Raw genomic sequence first — 18,220 nt, forward strand, 5'->3', positions numbered from 1 at the left:
AGTAATAAAAATAACTGTTGGGAAAGGACAGGAGTTTGCAATCCTTTGTACTTGCTAACAATGAACAAAGAATTGTTGGAATAGGACAAGATTTCCAATTGATTAGTTTAATATAAGAAGTACTCCAAGCGACTCGGAAAGATCCAAGTAACAATAAAACTCACGAACCCAATCGATCAAGACACTACAGACTCACCAGACTTGGGACTTGGCTCGGCTAACAACTAATGAGAACATTCATAGAAACTACTTTTAACAACATTTTTTCCAAAAACAAACCATACAGAATCACCCAATGTAACTAACCAATCATCACCAACTTCTCGCAGTTACATGAACCAGACTTAGTACACTCCCCTAGGAACAACTCTTCTCTTGACTCTGATGATGACTTCTCAGGGGTACTTTCACCTGTCCAACCCTCCAGTCAAGTACATCCATAGCCAGAAATTCCGATCGCGAACCAAAGTGGGTGGTGCTTATTTCTGTTACGCGCCAGCACACATGTTAGCCTGTCAATAAAGCTAGCATGTGATTGGCCCATCTCTTAAAGGGGAAAGCCGTTGGGAAACCAAACTGGCGTCGCGCGATAGACCGTTGAAAGGCTACTTCTCGGTGTTACATTCGATTTCATCCGCGGATGCCGGCTTCGGCCAGCCAAAAAATATTGTGAGCAGAAGATCATCTTATTGGATGGTTGGAAGGCTCGTTGAAAGACGGGAAAGAAAAGGAACGGTAAGTGTTTGGTTGTAGTGCCTGTTTTCGAACGTGCTCGCTTGGTTGATATATTTTTTTACTAAATTCAGTGTTTACCTGAAATCAGCACGGGCTTTTTTTATCTTTCATTTAATTAGGTAGAATATTTGGTGCAATGGAAGGACTACTCGCCCTACGAAGCCTCCTGGCAGCCAGAGGAGGGTATCTTACCTCGATGTGTGGAGTTATTTAACAGGCCAACCCCGGACGTGGCAATTTTTCAAGAAAATGTGGCCGTCGAACGGCACTTGAAGTCGCGGTCACGTTTGCCTGTAAGGTTGTTTTTTCGGGGGGATGTTTATCGTTTGTTGTTTACTGGTAAGGGAGTGACGTGGGAGGGATGGACATTTTTTGAGAAAGATGATTTTAATCCTGTTTATTTTCCTCTTGGGTGGGATTCCTGGGTGGACTCTCATGGCCAAGGAATGAAGGTTTTTTACCCTTTGAGGGTTAAAACCTTCATTTCTTGGTCTCCAAAGAAGTATGAAATGGGTACAGGTGGGATTCCTGCTTTGTTACCAAGAGCATATCAGGAGAATATTTCTTTTAATTTTACCAAAGTAGCTCTAAATGATTGAATCATAAAGGGCTACTTTAGCAAAATTGTTAATGGTAATAAAATTAACAATAAGCGGAGTGCAATTTGGTCTGTAATCATACACACGATTTCAAATTAATAAAAATATTCTCCTGATATGCTCCTTTCATATCAAATAAAAAAATTATAAGACTTTTGCATGCAGGGCTATTTAAGTCTGAGTCAGTGGAAAATGTGTTATACAAGATTTGAGATGTATATGCCAAGTTTAAATGGTAGGTACATTCAACTGCAAATGTGCATTCATCTTTATAAGTGTGTACAACTTTGTCACAAGTGTTCATTCATTCATTCAGTGTGCATACATCTCTGTAAGTGAACATTCAACTCTGTAAATTGTAAGTGTACCTACATCTTTTTAAGTGTACATTAAACTCTGTAAATTTTAACTTTGTTGGCTTTGTACATCAATCTGTGTAAGTCCACAGTCAAATCTGTTTAAGACACATTGCTTTGTACATAAACATTTATCTTTGTATACATACCTTTCACCTACCACAGTATGTGTACTTTGAACATTGAATGCAAATGTAAAAATTGTATGTGCAAAATTAAAGTATTTTATTTCTTTCCCTTTTGTTTGGGTTTTTGTTGCTTTTCTTTAGATATTTTAGCTCTTTTAGATACTTCTTTAGTAGGGGAGACTGCTAATTGAGTTATATTCTTTAAGTAGCTGATTCTGCATTTTGTTTTTATAAGTTCATCCCAGTATTCCTTGGCTCTTTTTGTGTATTTACAGTGCTGTCGCTCTCTGTGCTTCAGAGCTTCCAATCTGTATTCAGTGCATATCACCTCTGCTAGATCATCATTGTGATTGCTCTTCCTTTGTATGATGCATCGTGCATGGTCAATGTTTTTTTCAACCCCTGAAACAGTAAGTTGCAACAAAGAGTAACATGATGTCACACAAATATGTAATCACACCTTAATTTCAAGGCTAGTTAAACAACTGCCTGGTGTAGTAAACAGTTTTTCAAGAATTTTTACCTTGACCACTGAACTGTTTTATATTGTTATTTTTTTGTACCATTTGGGTAACATGATATGCTCCTGCATGCATGTAACAGGTGACTTGCTCTTTTCTGTAGGGTATTCCTTTCTCCCCAAGGTCAGTAAAACTAATGATCCACTTTTTTGTCTTTGGATTTTAAAACACATGTACACATCATCAATTAGAAATACATAAAGTTTCAAGTCGTAATGGGCTTGTTTTGTACCTGTGCTTAAATAGTACTGTAGAGAGTGGCTCCCATAATGAAATGTAGTTGAAGTAAACATCTTCAAAAGCCCTAAAGACAGAACATCAAGACTAGAAATACTCAAAAAAGTGAAAACAGCAAATTGCATAACTTTTCATTAAATTAGGAGGTAATAATTGATAAGGATGAATTGATTACTTGGACTGTGATGTTATCTTAATTGAATACTTTATGAATAGAGAAATTGCATAGACTTTTAAACTGTACCTACCTTCCATAATTGAACAACCATGTGGCATGTGTTTTTTGCAAACAGTTGTAACTGGTTAGCCTCTTTGGAAGCTCTCTTAAGAGCTTCTTCCTTTCATCTCCCATGAGGCTTGTCCAATCCAAGGTTCCACTACCCTTGCTGTCAGCATTTCTCTTCTCCCAAATTAAAAAATTTTTTCACGCGGTCGTGGTAAGATTACGGTTCGTGGATGCGTTCATATTTGCTGAAAGAGGACGAAAAAAGCCGCAATATTTTCAGGGCATTCACAGTCTTAATTGCTATAAATGTTGAGTGACATCTTTGAACTTAAACAATTTGATTGGGATGGATCGATACCAGGAGAGGATTTCGGCTAAGTCAAACTGTAGAAAGTGGCATTTATGAAGATAGGCGCCATTTTGTATGTTGTAAAGGGCATTTCTTTGGAATGAAACGCTGCAAGTAATAACCGAGAAAACCGCAACGGGTGTTTGAGTTACGAAAACAAAGTAATTCTGCAATAAAAGTACTGATGAGTGTCATTGAAACTGGCGTTGGGATGGTGGGGTTATGTCCGTAATACGAATTTTAGAAACTGTTTTTATATGAATCTCCATACTGAACCTTCTGTTCTTCGCCACGTTTAAAATACCGTTAAAATTCTAAGTCTTACGGTGTATGGCGCACGCGCGGTTCGGAATTTCTGGCTATGTCATCTTTTAGCAATACCTGAAGTATCTGTAATTTCCCCTTCCTTATTGCCCATGCCTTGATTTTTTTTCAAGTGAAACTCCTTTATTCCTATAACCCATAACAGTCATAATGAGCCTCCTTTGTTGTTCTAATAAGTTAACTTACAAGTCATTGTTACATTAGATAAGCTTACCAAGTGGTCTAGCGCATGTGCAGTGAAGAAACTAAGAACATGTTCGGGACACAGTTTATATTCCTTGATCTGAGATAACTATATAAAATTACCGAAAAGCTGCATATCCTTTTACATGGTGTCAGGAGGGGGATCGGAAAAGAAAGGATTTTCACTGGTAAAGGGTGGCGGGTAACGGGTGGCGGGTGGCGGGTGGCGGGTAACGGGTGGCGGGTGGCAGGTGGCGGGCAGCGGGTGACGGGTCACGTGTGACGGATAACAGGTAAAAAAAGCAAATGTATCTTCTTTAACTTCTAACGTGACCTTAAACAGCAAAAACGTTTTTGTAACTGTAACAGTTGATCGAGGAAAATTAGCTCATGATAACGAACACCGAGAGTTATTCGTTAATTATTGTGACTTAATTATAAAACACTATAAATTGCAATATCACAAGTGTCCCTGAGACAATAACGTTTAACCTATGAAATATAAAAATCACGTTGTTACAAGGGGAATAAGTAACTTCTAGAGCTTTAAAGGTGTCCTTTAAAGAAGGTGATTTTCAAAAGCAAACTACAACTTTAAAGAAGGTGATTTTCAAGAGCTTACAATTGCGACCACGAAATTCAACATAATTTTAATTTCTTTACAGTTACTCTAAATAGACTTACCTCGTAGTTTGAAGTCATCAAGATGTCTCAGTTTATTCCGTTTAATGACAGTGGAATCTCTCAAATGGACCTAAATATTCTTCTTGAAATCCGCGCGAGTGTCGAAAGTATTTCTACCTGGCCGTGACCTTTGAACTGCTTTCACAGCGGGGAGTTCCCTGAACACATTACGTAACACCACGCGTTTCTTACTTCAATCACCCTAACCCTAACCACCCGCTACCCGTTACCCGTTACCCGCCACCCGCTACCCGTTACCCGTCACCCGCTACCCGTTACCCGGCACCCGCTACCGGTCATTCGCCACCCGTTACCCGTTACCCGTTACCCGTCACCCGTCACCCGCTACCCGTTACCCGTCACCCGTGGAGAAGACCTGCTGACAAAGGCCCGTCAATTGACTGGAGTACAGACGAAAACCTATTCAACCGGTTCAAAATGTGGAAACAAAGATGCGATGGGCCGATGGCTAAAATTGACGAGGAAATCAAGTGTAAACATCTGTTGTACTGGTCGGGAGAGCAAGGTATCGAACTGTTCAACAGCTGGGATCTGTCTGCAGACGAGCAGAAAAAGCTGGACAACTACTGGGAAAGATTTGAAACCAAAATAAAATGAGTTAATAGCAGCGTGGGAGCTTTATGACCTTCGACAAGGTACTCTCTCTCTTGAGGAATTTATTGCGAAACTAAGAATTCTTGTGAAGGAAGCCAACTATCCAGTCGAACACAACGATCGTTTCCTTAGAGATTTTCTTGTACTGGGTATGAAATCTGACCGTATACGTAAGGACTGCTTCAAGGTTGGAAATGCTCTCACGTTTAACGCAGCTAGTGGGATGGTCAAGTCAGAAGAGTCAACAAAAAAACAGCTTCAGTTAATAAATACCTAAATAAACTCCATCAATGCACCTAAAGGATACCAAGGCCTCAAAAATCAGCGACAAAACACTGGCGAAGGTAAATCCCAGGCTTGCAGGAATGACGGCTTGGGTCCTCATTCCAGAGATCAGTGTCCAGCGAAGAATGCCACATGCCATTATTGTCATAAAGTAGGACACCTAGCTAAGGTCTGCCTATCAAATTTAAAAAAGAAAGATGTGCATGACATTGAAGCTACAAGTAATAGTGCAAGCGAGTCCGTACCAAACCCTAATGATCACATATTTCTGGGCCCAATTGGTGTAACACCCTTGACCAGTAGTGTCCATGCCATCTCTTCTGGAGAGCAAGCCCTCTTGGAAGTCTTGCTATCACTGAGCCCAGCAGGAAAACAGACATCCGTCCCATGTAAGATAGACTCTGTTGCAGAAACCAACATCATACCCACATCCTTATACAATCAACTTGCCCCTAGGATTATCTACAGAAACCTACCACCAAGCTAACAGCATATGGTGGAACTGAAATCCCGAGCTTGGGCTCCTGCCGAGTTTACGTAAAGGGCCCTAACAACCCAAAACCCAAAATAATCCAGGCGGAAGTTGTAGATGTCCATGGGCCTCCCATCATTGGTAACATATCAGCCCAAAGTCTGAATCTTCTGAAACTTAATTGGGCCGTCGACGTTGAAAGTAGCAGCAAATCAACCAGTCAGTCCTTTAAACTATTCGACGCACGTGGTAAGCCACATCCTTTCCCTCTGACGAAAGAATACCTTCTGAAAGAGTATCAAGATGTCTTTACCGGACTTGGCAGTTTCCCTGGCCCCCTATACCATATAGAAACTAAGTCGTATATTCCTCCAGAACAACAGCCCCCACGGCAGATTCCAGTCCACCTGCAAAGTGCCTACCGAGAAGAACTTCTACGGCTAACACATGCAGACATTTTAGTAGAAATACATGATGAGTATACACCATGGGTCAATTCAACAGTGGTCATAAGAAAGCCCAACGGCACGATCCGCTTATGCGTAGACCCCGTGACCTCAATAAAGCCATTCAGCGCACCCCTTGCTATGTGAGAACCATAGAAGATGTGATAGCCACGGTAAGTGGCGCCTCCCACTTTAGTATCCTCGATGCCCGAAGCGGATTCTGGCAAGTTGAACTGGACGACGAGAGCAGCAAACTTTGCACTTTCAGTACTCCATGGGGCAAATACAAATGGAAGAGGCTACCTTTCGGACTTACCTGCAGTGGAGACGTGTTCCAAGAGAAAATGTACGACAAAGTGTTTGGAAACCTCGATGGCCTGAGTGGTATTGCAGACGATACCTTTGTTTACGGCAAGAGCGAAGCAGAGCACGATCAGGACATACTGAATGTCCTTGACACAGCACGGGAGAACAACATACGATTCAACCCGGATAAGTTTCGGTTTAAAGTAGACCAAACATCCCTTTTTGGATTTACGTGGACTTCAGATGGTCTAAGAGCTGATGATCTCAAGATTAAGGCTATCAGAGACATGCCTTCCCTACAGAATCTAGCCGAATTGCAGATCTTCATGGGGATGGTCAACTACCTGAACAGATTCTCCACGATCATGGCCCAGACCTCAGAGCCCCTGATCGAGGCAGCTGATGAAGAAAGGCACACCCTTCGTATAGATGGCAACCAGAGCATCACAACGCATTTCAAAGTCTCAAACAAATAATCACCGAGGCACCAGTGCTGGCCTATTATGATCCAGAAAAAGACAATGTGATTCAATCAGATGCAAGCTTAAAAGGAATTGGGTGTGTACTCATATAAGACAGTAAACCGGTGTGCTATGCAAGCCGATCACTCAGCGATACAGAATCCCGATACAGCAACATTGAAAGAGAACTTTTAGCCGCCTGTTGGTCCTTAGAGCGATTCAGCCACTACGTCTTTGGTAAGCAAGTGGTTGTAGAAACAGACCACAAACGGCTTGAAAGCATATGGAAGCATACCCAGTGTCTCACTACGCCTCCAGAGGCTCCTCCTGAAGATCTCCAAATACAACGTGGAAATTAAGTACATTCAAGGCAAAACAAACGTTGCAGCAGATGCCCTATCCAGAGTCTGCTGCATGGAATCCCCCAAAGAAGACTCAGAAACACTGCTACTTGAAGTTGATGGCATTAGCCACACCTTGCCCGCTAGCCCAGCTAAACTGGATGAAATACGAAACCACACAACTCAAGATACTGTGCTCAGCCATTTGAAGGATGTCATTCATCAAGGGTGGCCTGAATATCCAAACGAATGTCTTGCTAACCTGAAAGAGTTTTGGAACTTCAGAGAAGATCAAAGTGTTGAAAATGGCCTCATCTTGAAGGGACATCGTCTTCTGATTCCAAGCAACATGCGTCCTCAGTTACTTCAGATTATTCACCAAGGCCATCTGGGGGCAGAAAAGTGTAACTTGAAAGCTAGAGACTGTGTTTTTTGGCCAGGTATCTCAAAGGATATTAATGAAATTGCTTTCAACTGCGCCACTTGCATACAGTTTTCTAAACGCCAGCCAAAGGAACCCTTACACCCTCACTTTGTACCCAGTTTTCCTTGGCAGAAACTTGCCACCGATTTGTTCGACTTCCAAGGCGCCCAATATCTGTTGGTAACAGATTATTACAGCAAGTACCCCATCGTGAGAAAGCTGAGCTCCACTACATCTACTACTCTCATTAACCATCTCAAGTCAATATTTGCAGAAAATCGGGTACCAGAAACCTTGATATCTGATAATGGCCCACAGCACAACAGACAAGAATTTACAGCCTTTTGCAAGCAGTGGGGCATTGACCATGTGACAAGCTCACCACTGTATTCACAAAGCAACGGCTTCGTAGAGTGGTCAGTCCAGAAAGTAAAGAACCTTCTACGAAAAGCACAAGCCTCGGAAGAAGATCCATACTTAGCATTGCTGACATACCGGGCCACACCCGTAGACAGCAACCAACCGTCACCTTCTCTGCTGTTGAACCGTAGAGCTTACCGTACACAACTGTCATGCAGTGGCCATCTCCAACGTTCACAAGCTTTTGATAGCCGCAGAGAGCAACTACAAAATCGACAGGACACCCAGAGAACCATTACGACCGCCAAGGGACACATATGCTTCGACGACTAAATCAAGGCGAGCAAGTAGTCGTGTTCCAACCACAGACCAAGGAATGGATTCCCGCAGAGGTAAAGGAAGAGACCAGTAAGCCAAGGTCTTACATAGTCAAGACAACGGGTGGGTCTGAGCCAAGACGCAACAGAGTCCAGCTGAAGCTTTTACCTTTCCAGAAAACACCAACAACCTGTGGAGAACAGGTTATTAGCAACCAGGAGAGTACAGCCATGAGACAAAGCCCTTACCTCTTCAGACGTCATCGTCAGAATTACCTCAGGCGCCTGCCAAGTCACCGTTATCTTCCAACCAAGGCAGTGACAAGTTGCCTATGACAACAAGGAGTGGCCACATTGTAAAGGAGCCAGCTAGACTAGACTTATAAGCTTTTTTTTGCTGTCTGAACACTGATGAAGAAACACTCAGAGAAACACATATAAACTCTGTTTTCATTGTTATTTTTGTTGTTTCTGTTTTCTTTCCCTTTTTTTTGTTTGGCTGTTACTTTTTGTTAGAAACTTAGATTTCCGTTTTTAGCCTTTCTTAGGATGGAGATGTTACATTAGCTAAGCTTACGCAATGGTCCAGCGCATGCGCAGTGAAGAGACAAAGCACATGTTCGAGACACAAAGTTTATTTTCCTTAATCTGAGATAACTAAATAAAATTACCAAAAAGCTGCATATCCCTTTACAGTCATGATTGTGTACTTTTCTATTGCTAACAAACTGCAAAATGGTAAATCCATGTAATAACTTTTTTCAAGTAAATTATTTATTGTTTTCATGTATCCAAACTAAACCCAAAACATTTTCCAATGCCTCCCTACAGAGGGTAATTCCTCACTCACATACACAAATTCATCAATAACAAAACAAAATAACTACCCCTGACAATTATTGTATCTGTAACAAGACAATGGTTATTCAAGAAAATCAAACCCATTAGTCCCGGGTTGGTTATTCCAAAAGCAACAACGATTAAAATTGTAACTGCAACAAGACAATGATTATAAAATTGTAACTGTAACAATGGTCATTTAAGTAAATCAAATCCATTAGTCCTGGGTTGGTTATTCTTAAAGCAATAAGGATTAAAGATTAAACTTGACTTAATTTTTCTCATATCAATTTGAACATTTCAAGCATATTATTTGTGTCACGGCTCAACACTAACGGTAGCCCACTAACCACAGACTAGTAGAAATTCAGTGGTTCAATTCAAGCAAGTGGTTCTCAATTTCTACTAGCCAGTTTGGCTTAAATTGTCATAACATCTAAAAACATCTAAGATGTCACTAGCCTAGTCACTAGGCCAGTCAATTGAAAAGTTAATGTCAGGCCCAGTGTGTGATATTTTTCATGCTATCTACTGAGGCTTGAATGAATGAGATTTTGTATCAATTGGATTTTTCATTCAGATGCGGAGCAACCTTTATGTCACTGAGAATTGTCTTCTTTCTCTTGGTTTCTGTCTCCTATAGAGAAGTGGCTGTTGAATACATCAAATTCACTCTGGTAGCCAAACACCTTACAAAATAAGAGAGAAGTTGCATAGACTGAAAAAGCCTTGTGCCACCATATTTGTTTGAAATTTTTGTCTTTTAAATCTCATGCTTCCTTTCTGTGTTTCTCTCACATGTGGCCTGCTCCTTGTGCAAGGAAACTGGTACTTAAGCCACCTTAAATTTGCTCTTTTGTGAAATAATTTTTAACACTCAAATAGAAATGTTGTGTGTCAGTGTGGCCATATAAAATCATTTATATCAATTCTAAGTTCTCTGTCTCTGTGCAAAGGTAAACCACCACATTCTTCGAAACACATTATCCAAGTGTTGGACTTACCAGAAGAGACCACAAGCTTAATTAACCCGTGTGCCCCAAAATAATCAACTAAACATCAGTTTACTCTTTTTTCATACCGTGTTCATACATGTGGTGAAGTATGCCACAACAATTGTGACAAAATTCACCACACATCCAACAAGTGAATTTCTCTCTATCTAAAGATAGTTGTCTACACTTGTGTGTCTTTAAGCTCCTCCAATCCTCAAACCCTTTGCTGCAATAGCTGCACTTGTGAGGCCAATTCCCATGGTATGATCTGTTATGCACTGTCAGGCTCCACTTTCCAGTATAGCATTTATCACAATGAGTACATTTGTAAGGTTTCTCACCACTGTGAACTCTGAGGTGTGTTTGCAAATGTCCTGCTAGTTTAAATGTTTTGTCACAATGAGTACATTTGTAAGGTTTCTCACCACTGTGAACTCTGAAGTGTTTTTGCAAATTTCCTGGATCATTAAATGTTTTGTCACAATGAGTACATTTGTAAGGTTTCTCACCACTGTGAACTCTGAGGTGTCTTCGCAAATTTGTTGAATAATTAAATGTTTTGTCACAATGAGTACATTTGTAAGGTTTCTCACCACTGTGAACCCTGGCGTGTTCATGTAATGTGCGTTGATGCTTGAAGCTCTTTTCACACTGTGTACATTGATAAGGTTTCTCATCACTATGAACCCTGTGGTGTTGGTTTAATGCTCTTTGATTTTTGAAGCTCTTCTCACATTGTGTACATTTGTAAGGCCTTTCATCTCTGGGAGTTCCAAAATGTGTTGCCTTATTTCTTTTTGAGGGAAAGCAGTTTTCAGTATTGGCACGTCGGAGTTCATTCCTTCTCTTGCTCTGCCTCATTTTCACTCTGCTTGCCTTTTTTCACAAACTTCAAGACAAGAAATTGAACATAGTCAGGTACCATAGATAAAGACAATTTAATTGCTACTAGTTGACATCATTTTTTATTCAAACCTTGGACTGTATTAAGTTTGGGGATAAAAATATGTTTCTTTTATTTCCCTTATTTTCTCCCGTTGAACTCTCTTTTGAAAATTGGCATGTTATTTTGACAAAAGATAGAAATGTGTTTGCGCAACATTTTCCACTCATACACGGAAAGTATAGTGAACAAAACGGAAGATAAAAGTTCGCATTTGGCTTAAAATAATTTATTCTGGTTTTCTAAACATGCAAAACTTACAAATTCAACCTTTGATCCACTTCTGTAACAAACTCTTATGTTCAAAAACAATTTGCAGCTTTTAATTTAATCGAACCATGATTTAACGAAATAAAGTGAATTGAGTGCAACTGTGTTCGATGAATTAATTATCCATTCATTTGGTTGAATTGCCTACGCCAGGACAACTAGTACGGAGCTAGGGTAGGATGACTAAGATTACATACCATATAGTTCCACAGGAATCAAATAAACGACAACTCAAAAGGTAACAAAATTGAACTACACCCATCAATATGGCGGATTTACCAGGTTAGAACGGGAATGGAGAAAATTACGTTTTGTATGACTGCACAAAGTGTTCTCGCCACTGCAAAAACCCTTGTTGCCTTCTCTTATTCAGATTTCATTGAAGCCATGGAGAAGGTTGAAAATTTGGTGATCGTTAATCCTTGCTAACAATGAACAAACACTTGTTGAAATGCGATGAGATTTCCGTGCAGTTATTTGTTTTAAAGGAGAAGTACCCAAAGCGACGCGGCAGAAATGAAGTCACAATGACCCTTCCTCACCTAATCACGTTTCAGAAATGAATTTTCATCATCAACCCGACATGTGCACTTGCGAAAACATCGATTTTCTTGGCTTTGAGTTGATAAACAGCTTATAGAAGAAAACGAAACCATTTCTAACTGAATTCGATTTGAGACGCGGTCTCTGTAAGGTACAGTAACTAAACAAATTCTTTCGTTGGGCGCAAAGATACCAAGACGATAGCTTCCATTTGGCGGGAAATAGGCTCGGATATTTGTCCGCGGACGTCATCTTTACCGAGATACGAACAGTTTTCCGAGACGGTGACGCTAGAGAAAAAGTATGAGCTACTAGTATGAATTTACCAGCATATTTTTGCACCAAATGGAGACTACTGAGTTCAGTATCCTTCAGATGTTTTTGCAGCGAGCGAGAAAAATGTTTTGTTGCTTGGGTTTTTTCTGAGCAGTGTTCTCTGGTTCCAATTATGAACAAACAAACATGTCCATTCTCCTGTAACAACAGCAAAACGCTCTTATCTTGAATCAAATTTAAAAGCGAGCTTATATCGAAGCGGACGTAAGATTTTAATATTGGGACGTATCGCTTGGGGTCTATCCTCCGATATTCCCTTGTTTTATCAGGAGCCTATGTGATGGGCTCCTGGTTTTTTTCAGTCATGTGGTGCGCTTAGAACAATCGCGCGCGAGCAAAAACATTTGATGGATTGTCAATTCTGATATTTTTATCTCAGACACATTTTGATCCGACGGTGAAGAAAAGACAGATCCCTACCTGTTTGGAAGAGGTAATAGTGGACTGAAGTGAACAAAGAAAACGAAAATAAACAGTACTAGATTTGGTTCTCTGTCCGTTGCTTTTTTTGTTTTGAAAGAAATAATTATCATTGATCTATGAATTTTCACAACTTTAAATAGCACAATGATTCCACTATTCTCTACGCAGAGGCCATTTTCTGGAACATTTTACGGTATTCTTCGAGGTCGTCGCGATTCCTCAGTAGGAGTTGTCGGGCAGCTGGAAGATTAGCGAACTTTTCAAAAAGCTCCAAGGAACTGGAGGAAGCTGGTTTGTAATAGTGGAGCAAATCATGTCGAACACTTTGAAGCAATTGAACAAAGAAAAACGAATTAACCTAGAACGAAAGCAGAGGGAACACCAATTGTCAAAAGGTCACAGGTTACAAACAGATCCTGTATTCGCAGAATGACAGAGAGACACAGACACACAGAAAGAGAAATAGACAAACGAAGAAAGACAAACGACGAACAGAACAACCGACAGACAGACAGACAGACAGACAGACAGACAGATAGTCAAACAGAAGAACAGACATACAGTCAGACAGAAAGATAAAGAGATAGACAAAAATGCAGGCAGATAGAAAGCTAAGCATACAGACACGCAAACAGATACTCAGACAAGGCAAAAGACAGACAAACAGTCAAACAGAAGAACAGCTAGACATACAGTCAGGCAGAGAAAAAGGCTCACGATCATACGGGGAAATATTTATTTTAAATCAAGAAAAAGGTGAAACCTTCTGTAGATTTTACAGCAACCATTTTATTTAGTTAACCTGGTCTAAGGGTATCGACAGAGCTCGCAAGACCCCTATGTGTTCATCCCAAACAGCTGTTCTGAATTTCATGTCGTGCTTCTGAGTCAAAGGTAAAATAACAAAAGAACCAAACAGAGGATCTCCAAAGGAGACCGCGGAGTACTGGGACAGAAGGCATGCGTACCTACAGGACACGAGGTCAAGGTCGTTAGTTCACTTTTTTCGTTTTAAAAATTTGATTGGAGAGTTGATAATAATAAAAAGTTATGTTAGAAAACTGGAATTTCGTTCTTCTTTCTATTTTATCTTTCGTGGAGAAATATGGAGATTAGAATTTGGCAAAGCTGATTTGCCAGAGCGAAACAACCATTCTTACCACTACACGCGGCCAAATGACAAACTTCCCTCTCTATAACGCTCCTTTTCGCGGGCCAAACAGCAGAGTGCGGGCTGTAAGTGGCATTTGCCGCCCTAATATATATTTTATTTTTTGAATATGTACGATTTGGCCTTGAGTATAGATAATAATGATAATCACATGACTTTTGTCGGGTATATAGTTTATTTGTGTTCCTCGTAACATCATTTGCACCCTCACTGCGCTCGGGCGCAAATGATGGTACTCGGGCCACAAACAAACTACATGCCCTCTAAAAGGGCTAGACCGCTGACCAGAATCAAACTGTTTTTAAAATGACTTTTTGAAGTTTTCGCGGACCCTTTTGGCCAATCATAGCAGGAACTTATCCCGGTTTCCAGAGTGGCAAAAGTATTGTTATTCCTCCAAAATGGAGGCTAGTTCTTGTCAAAGAATGTTGGTCTCACCCCTCAAAAAGCGAAATAAACTTTATGTTATGAGAAACAAGAGAAGAAATACTGATGGCCCTCAACTACTTACAGGTCGTAGAAGGATGTAAGTCCGGGAATTGCAAAATTGGAATCAACGTGAAGGAGACGTGAGGGGTTCGTGTAAATCTTCAAAATAGATGATAAATAGTTGTGAACGTCACTGTTCAGAAAAATAGGTTCCTATGAAAGTAAAAAAGGATGACAGTAAATTGCCTAGAGAGACAATACCGAATAAAGTTGAACCAGTAAATGATGGAAGTCTACAAAAGTTCTTCGAAATTGACAATTTCTATTTCGCGTATGGTTGCCAAAATTACAATTCATCTCACACAAGGAAACTGCTGATTTTTAAGCCATCTCGTTTTGCTGCGGACAATAGTTATCGTTTGTGCGCCTTCTCATTTTTAGCCCAAAATGGCGTCTCTGAAACCTATTGACTAGCCCATGCATACACTCTTCCAGTCTTCTATTTAAACAATAGAGTGTTTCTGTCAAGGAAGTATCGGCTGATAGTTGCCCCACGGAAATTTGATGTTCTTCAAACAAATATTTGCCTGAGAAGCGAGGCTTCCAGGGCAAATATGCTAGTTCGAGGGCAGCTATGCTAAATATGCTAAATATGCTAGTTCGAGGGAAAAACAAATATGCTACTTTTAAGAACATCAAATTTCCAAGGGGCAACTCTCAGACCGATAGTTCCGAGACATAAACACTGTATTGTTTTTATTGTTCATCACTAAATTTTATTCCGCGCCTACAGTTTTTCACAAATGTCAATAGTTCGCAACCGTACATTGGCTAAATAATACGTTATACCTGTCAAAATTGAAAAGTCACTGTTTTTCCGATCTGCCTAACTTCGCGGCCGTCAAACTATTCAAAACTTTTCACGGATGAGTACTATCAATCTCGGTAATTTCCACGGACGGGCACTCTCCATCCGAGTATTTACCGCGGGCGGGAACTATGGGCTGATAGTGTCTCTCCACGGATGGACACTATCGCCTCACGTGATCGATTTAAACCAATAAGAACCGGAGAAAATTTAGTGGTGAACTAAAGTTTCTCATATCAGCTGTCAACCACTAAAACTGTACAAAGCAATCGAATAAAGGCTGCTGCAATTTTCGCATTGCGTGTGAAGTCTACCAAAATTCCTCAACCGTTAAAACATGAACTTATAGCTTGAGGAAAATCCATTCGGCACCCAAGAAATTTACCTCAATAATTTCTCTGTCCAAAAAAATCAGCTTAGTTTGTTCAGAGTAGGCGTTACCAAAGTGACTTCCGTGACACTTAAACATCATAAGAGTCACGAAGTGCTACCTGTAAATCTAACCTGTCAAGAAAATGCACATGAGCCTGGCTATTCTTGATGCCATGGTAACGTGACGTAAACAGGAGGGCCGCCATTCCTCAAGCAAGAGAACCAGTTAAAATGTATTGGTTACTATGGAAACTGCAGATTCTGAGATGGTACCGATGCTCTCGCCCCTCATTTCACTGACAGAATAAATCTACAAACAATTCAATTCACAGAAGGAATGTCATCCGAGTCTTAGCAATAGAACCGTTGCATAGTTTTGGTCTTCGGTTTGCATAAAATAAAACGGTTCCTATACATCTGCCCAACAAGTATTGATTGTTCAAGTACTACAAAATTAATCTATCAACCGTGTATTACATTCCAAGGTATTTGGGCTTCATTTTGTTAGAACCATACTCGTTATTTCAATTCAGAGTATCGTAAAACTAAAACTATAGAAATGGCAGCGATGCAAACTGACAAGCAACATATTATCCACCCTTCCCTCTCCCCCACGAATTGCATACCTGGTGTGGGCGGGAAAACGCGAGTGTTTCAGTCATAATAACATACATGAAAAAATTTCTCAGTTCTGATTGGTGAAGATGAATGCAGTTTTCAGTTAATTTAATGCAGAAGAGAGTTAATTCAGTGCAGAAGAGAGTTAATTCAGTGCAAAGAAAGAAACAAACCAGACATTCTGATTGGTGAGAATGATTGGTCAATATCAAGGTCAAGGTCAATGTCAAGGTCAATGTCACTTGCACGGTTTGAATAAATTATTTTTGCACGTGGTGCGCGCGCTCTACTTCTGCTTAGTTATGAGAAGCTACCTCATATTTCTTATGTATATTATTAATAGATAATCACATGATTTTCTCGTGCAATTTGGAATAAATAAGCACTTGTAAATGTTTTCAAAGACCACAATTTGCACTCATCCTACGGGCTCATGTAATTTTGTTAGTCTTTGAAAAAATTTATTAGTGCTTATCTATTCTAAATTGCACTCGAAATCATGTGATTACCTATACAAATTGAGTTCCGTCTTACCTCGGCTGAAAAGATGGCGAACAATTCTACACAGAATTTGACAGCATAGCTCAACAAAATTCAGAGCGTATTGCACACCACGGACACTTAGCCAAGAATATCTGTATCGTGAAAAGGCAGAGAGAAGCGCAAACAGCTCACATCGCCACATAATGAGCTCGTGATATCGCCATTTGTTTAAACTTTTGCATCTTCACATTTTCCCAAGGAGCCGAAAGTTACAATTCAGCATAACACACAACTGTGAACGTTGATGAATACTCCCACACTCATTGCCAGGTTGTAGAGATCCACTATGGAAAGGAACATCCAGTCGGCGGGTTGAAGAGCACCTACACAGAAGGGCACCAGAAATCACTCAATATTACGCACCTAACGAAGGGCCATTGACCTGAGAGGGGTCCAGAAATGAGAATGAGTAAAGTACACATCAACTGATTCCTCTTTTAAATGCAATAGCCAGCTAAACCAGCGCAAAAATGCACTTTTGCAACTTTGGCCATCTTATCCATTAGTAGCAGTTTTCCCAAATTCCCAACAAGAGGCAGTTTTGCCATTTTGCCACCACTGGCAATTTTGCCACTTTGGCCCCTATTGGCAGTTTTACCATTTTGGCCACAAGTGGCTGTTTTCCCGTTTAAGCCACTAATGGCAGTTTTGCAATTTTGGCCACTTGTAGCAGCTTTCCCATTTTAGCCACAAGTGACACTTTTGCCAATTTAGCCACTAGTGGCAGTTTTGCCATTTTGGCCACTAGTGGCAGTTTTCCCATTTTAGCCACTAGTGCCAGTTTTACCATTTTGGGCACTTGTGGCAGTTTTCTCGTTTTAGCTACTAGTGACAGTTTTGCCATTTTGGCCACTTGTGGCAGTTTTCTCGTTTTAGCTACTAGTGACAGTTTTGCCATTTTGGCCAGGAGTAGCAGTTTTGCCATTTTGGCCACAACTTGCAGTTTTCCCATTTTAGTCACTAGTGGCAGCTTTCTCATTTTGGTCACTTGTGACAGTTTTTCTATTTTGTCCATACTGTGGCAGTTTTGCCATTTTGGCCACTACTTGTAGTTTTGCCATGGTAGTCACTAGTGGCAGTTTTTCCAAGGTGGCCACTACTTGGATTTTTGCTACTTTAGTCACTACTGGCAGTTATGCCATTTTGGCACCTGGTGAGAATTTTGACATTGTGGCCACTAGTGGTAGCTTTGTCCTTTTGGCCACTTGTGACAGTTTTTCCATTTGTCCACTGGTGGCAGTTTTTCCATTTTGGCCCCTAGTGGCAGTTTTGCCACTTTGGCCGCTTGTGGCAGTTTTGTCATTTAAGCCATGAGTGGCAGTTTTGCCAATTTGGCCACTGCTTCCAGTTTTGCCATTCTGGTCAGTGGGTGGAAGATTTGCCATTTCCGCCACTAGTGGCAGTTTTTGCCATTTTGGCCACTAGTGGCATTTTTTCCATTACAGCCACTAATGGCAGTTTTGCCATTTTGACCACCGGTGGCAGTTTTACCATTTTGAC

General features: G+C 40.6%; 3 protein-coding genes and 1 pseudogene across 4 annotated transcripts; 1 reads left to right on the top strand and 3 right to left on the bottom strand.

Annotated features, from left to right (window-relative positions):
• The first annotated feature begins 570 nt into the window (after positions 1–570).
• LOC148727995 (uncharacterized) lies at positions 571–1,931 on the top strand. The gene is made up of 2 exons (XM_088724455.1): positions 571–735; positions 855–1,931. Exons 1-2 carry the CDS (start codon positions 694–696, stop codon positions 1,332–1,334), a joined length of 522 nt encoding a protein of 173 aa, XP_088580581.1. The 5' UTR covers positions 571–693; the 3' UTR covers positions 1,335–1,931.
• On the bottom strand, positions 1,892–4,568 carry LOC148727996 (uncharacterized). 2 transcript variants are annotated; one of them, XM_088724460.1, is made up of 4 exons: positions 4,343–4,568; positions 2,825–3,047; positions 2,572–2,643; positions 1,892–2,220 (listed from the first exon to the last, which is right to left on the bottom strand). In XM_088724460.1, exons 2-4 carry the CDS (start codon positions 2,850–2,852, stop codon positions 1,916–1,918), a joined length of 405 nt encoding a protein of 134 aa, XP_088580586.1. In that variant the 5' UTR covers positions 2,853–3,047; positions 4,343–4,568; the 3' UTR covers positions 1,892–1,915. The 2 variants fall into 2 exon arrangements, with proteins under 2 accessions (XP_088580586.1, XP_088580585.1); XM_088724459.1 differs by lacking the exon at positions 4,343–4,568 and adding an exon at positions 3,690–3,816.
• Positions 4,569–8,988: 4,420 nt separating this feature from the next.
• Positions 8,989–11,088, bottom strand: LOC148727997 (uncharacterized). Its single transcript, XM_088724450.1, has one exon. It carries the CDS (start codon positions 11,063–11,065, stop codon positions 10,274–10,276), a length of 792 nt encoding a protein of 263 aa, XP_088580576.1. The 5' UTR covers positions 11,066–11,088; the 3' UTR covers positions 8,989–10,273.
• A 2,178-nt stretch (positions 11,089–13,266) lies between these two features.
• On the bottom strand, positions 13,267–15,851 carry LOC148727998 (RNA polymerase II-associated protein 1-like; annotated as a pseudogene).
• Between the last annotated feature and the right edge of the window lie 2,369 nt (positions 15,852–18,220).

The sequence above is a fragment of the Stylophora pistillata genome, chromosome 6 (assembly GCF_964205215.1).
Source record: "Stylophora pistillata chromosome 6, jaStyPist1.2, whole genome shotgun sequence".
Lineage (NCBI taxonomy): Eukaryota > Metazoa > Cnidaria > Anthozoa > Scleractinia > Pocilloporidae > Stylophora > Stylophora pistillata.